We start from the raw sequence: 2,580 nt of genomic DNA, 5'->3' as shown, positions 1-2,580 counted from the left end.
GAACACCCACCATATAGCTAATTAGCAGCATGGTGACCGACCCAAAGAAAGAGCCAAGCCGCAGAACTCAGAAACCAAAATGACAGAAAATACAAGAGTCGTCACTAGAATTCTAATTAAACCACTTACCCATTATAATGACTAACTTTTATAATGTCAAAATAAACTTAATAAAATCTTTTTGTGATTAATCCAGCAGCATAAATACTTGTAGTATGTCTTGAAATTACTTTTATCTGGCTGGGGGATATAGCTGGTCAATCTACCAACAACCTTTATTATTAGTACACGGTAGTTATATAGCACCAATGTCCTTACTATAATCATATGTCATTTATACAGTTTATGGTCATTTTTGGGCATTTTTGGGAAGCCAATTAACCTAACTGCATGTTTTTGTAATGTGGGAGCAAACCGGAGTACCCAGAGGAAACCCACACAAACACGGAGAAAACCTGCAAACTCCATGCAGATAGTGTGCTTGCTGAGATTCCAACCTGGGACGTAGCGCTGCATAGGCCAGAGTGCTAACCACTGAGCCACCATGTTGCCAACCATGCAATTATTGGCCCTGTCTGATTTAAATAACATGGATTGAGCAGGTGAATACAAAGGAGATTGTACAGATGTCATATAATAATGTATATGCTGAGTGTTGGAATGTTTATGGAGGAATGTGATGTATTCTTAATATATTATATGTTTTATATTCCCCAGGAAGACCAGGAGGATGCCAGTCCAAGTCTTTCAGAACCCACGTGGGACCGCAACATCCCAGATCGTGTGCAATGGAGGAGCGATGAGGAGGATGAAGATAGTGACTTTGGAGAGGAGCAGAGAGACCGATATCTGAAGGTACAACCCCAAAATTGTCTTCATTAAATAGAAAATCTGTCATCACGTGTGGTCTTTGTTAGGAAAAGATGAGGCAATGCATTACTCACCATATACAGGATTATGGGGAGATCATTACCTTCTCCTACAATGGCAGCTCGCTCCATTCCTGCTTTCTCCATAAAAGAGATATTCTCTATTATTCTGAGCTGATATGGGAACAATACCCATTGCAAGGGGTCGCAGCTTCCGGGGGACGGAATCGCCCAACATCAGACATAGCCCAGCAGAATAAATGCCAAGTGTTGGTGTCATGTGTCTGGCATGTTGAGGCTTTGAAAATGCAACCTGTAGACCTTATGGCTCACTACCTGAGATTGGTACTTAGTGCCATATTGTTTATACCCGATGGCTATTTTGGAATCTGTGCTTCAAAGACTGTTGGTGCGATTGGCACACCTACTGTGCCAATAATAACATTTCCCAGCTCAGAATACCTGCCTCCATTAGGAGGCGCTCCAACCATCTCTGCACAGAGTTCCTGGGTCTGTACACCCCCTGTGCTTATTATGAGAGGTTCCCGCCACCCCTGTGTTCAGTCCCTGAGTCTGGCATTTTCATCCCCATTTCATTGGGAACTAAAGCTTGCTTGGACAGTATGATCATTGGAGCTTGTAATGGTCATTGGAGCTTTTAATGAATTCTGTTACCTTTGATAACATATAAGGCTGACTTAGCACTCTTTAAAGATCATACCACCAAGAAATAATAAAATAAGCATTTTCTTTCCTCCATTTCAAAAACAAATCCCTGTGAAATCATTGGCCATTTCCGCCCTCTAATAATCTTATTCCATCCCTGTGCATAGTGATTATTTTTTTTTTTTAGTGTCTTGTATGTAGGGGTGACTCTGGTCACATGACACATAATAATGTCACCCCAATCTGCCCCCGTGGTGGTAAGTTTAGCTGATTATCCTCTCTTGTTCCAGGTCAGCCCATCACAGAAGCACCAGCAGTTCTTATCCTTCCTGCAGAGACTCCTGGGTCCCATCCTCGAGGCGTACAGCTCCGCCACCTCCTATATCTACGGTTTCAGTGGTCGTGTTACAGAGAAGGAGCTAATCCAGAATCTGCAGAAATACCTTCTTGCCAGGACAGAGAGAAGGGTCGCCGTGTACTGTAAGTGGCATTTCCTGCTTAATCTACTCGTTAGAGAGCGCCGGCCACTAATACCTAATATAAGCTCTAACATTAATATTAATAATGAATGGGATTTATATAGCACCAACATATTACGCAGCGCTGTACAATAAATAGGGGTTGCAAATAATAGACCGATACAGACAGTGACACAGGAGGAGAAGAGGACCCTGCCCCGAAGAGCTTACAATCTAGGAGGTGGGGGAAGTATCGCACAATAAGAGCCATTCAAAACATTCCCTAAAAATTTTCTTTTAAATAGTACATCCTATATCCTTCCAAGAGGGGTCTCTTTTCAGGTACTTCCTGTTATAGAGTGACAACACTCTGTCCCTAGTGATTAGGTGAAAGAAATAGTCCTAAACCAAAAAGTCCAAAGGCCAGTTTAGTTTTTATTTTGAAAATGTGGCCCAGCAAAAATGTGTCAGTCAGTTATAAAGGACTGTGGGGGACGTTTTCCTACATTCCCAGCATTTCTGAAACCAAAGAATGTGCAGATTTTCTAAAATGCATTTCAGCCCCAAATAATACTTTCTGGAGATTT

The 2,580-nt window shown here is 41.9% G+C and overlaps 1 protein-coding gene across 1 annotated transcript in view; it reads left to right on the top strand.

Annotated features, from left to right (window-relative positions):
* GPAM (glycerol-3-phosphate acyltransferase, mitochondrial) overlaps window positions 1-2,580 on the top strand; it is a gene marked incomplete in the record, with an annotated part of 22,681 nt that overhangs the window by 10,894 nt on the left and 9,207 nt on the right. Inside the window, 2 exon segments of the mRNA XM_072424779.1 lie at window positions 718-855; window positions 1,826-2,015. Of these exon segments, the coding sequence (XP_072280880.1) occupies window positions 718-855; window positions 1,826-2,015 (328 nt within the window).

Source organism: Pyxicephalus adspersus, chromosome 10 (assembly GCF_032062135.1).
Source record: "Pyxicephalus adspersus chromosome 10, UCB_Pads_2.0, whole genome shotgun sequence".
NCBI lineage: Eukaryota > Metazoa > Chordata > Amphibia > Anura > Pyxicephalidae > Pyxicephalus > Pyxicephalus adspersus.
Note: the sequence above shows the minus strand (reverse complement) of the source record. Positions and strands in the feature narration are given on the sequence as shown.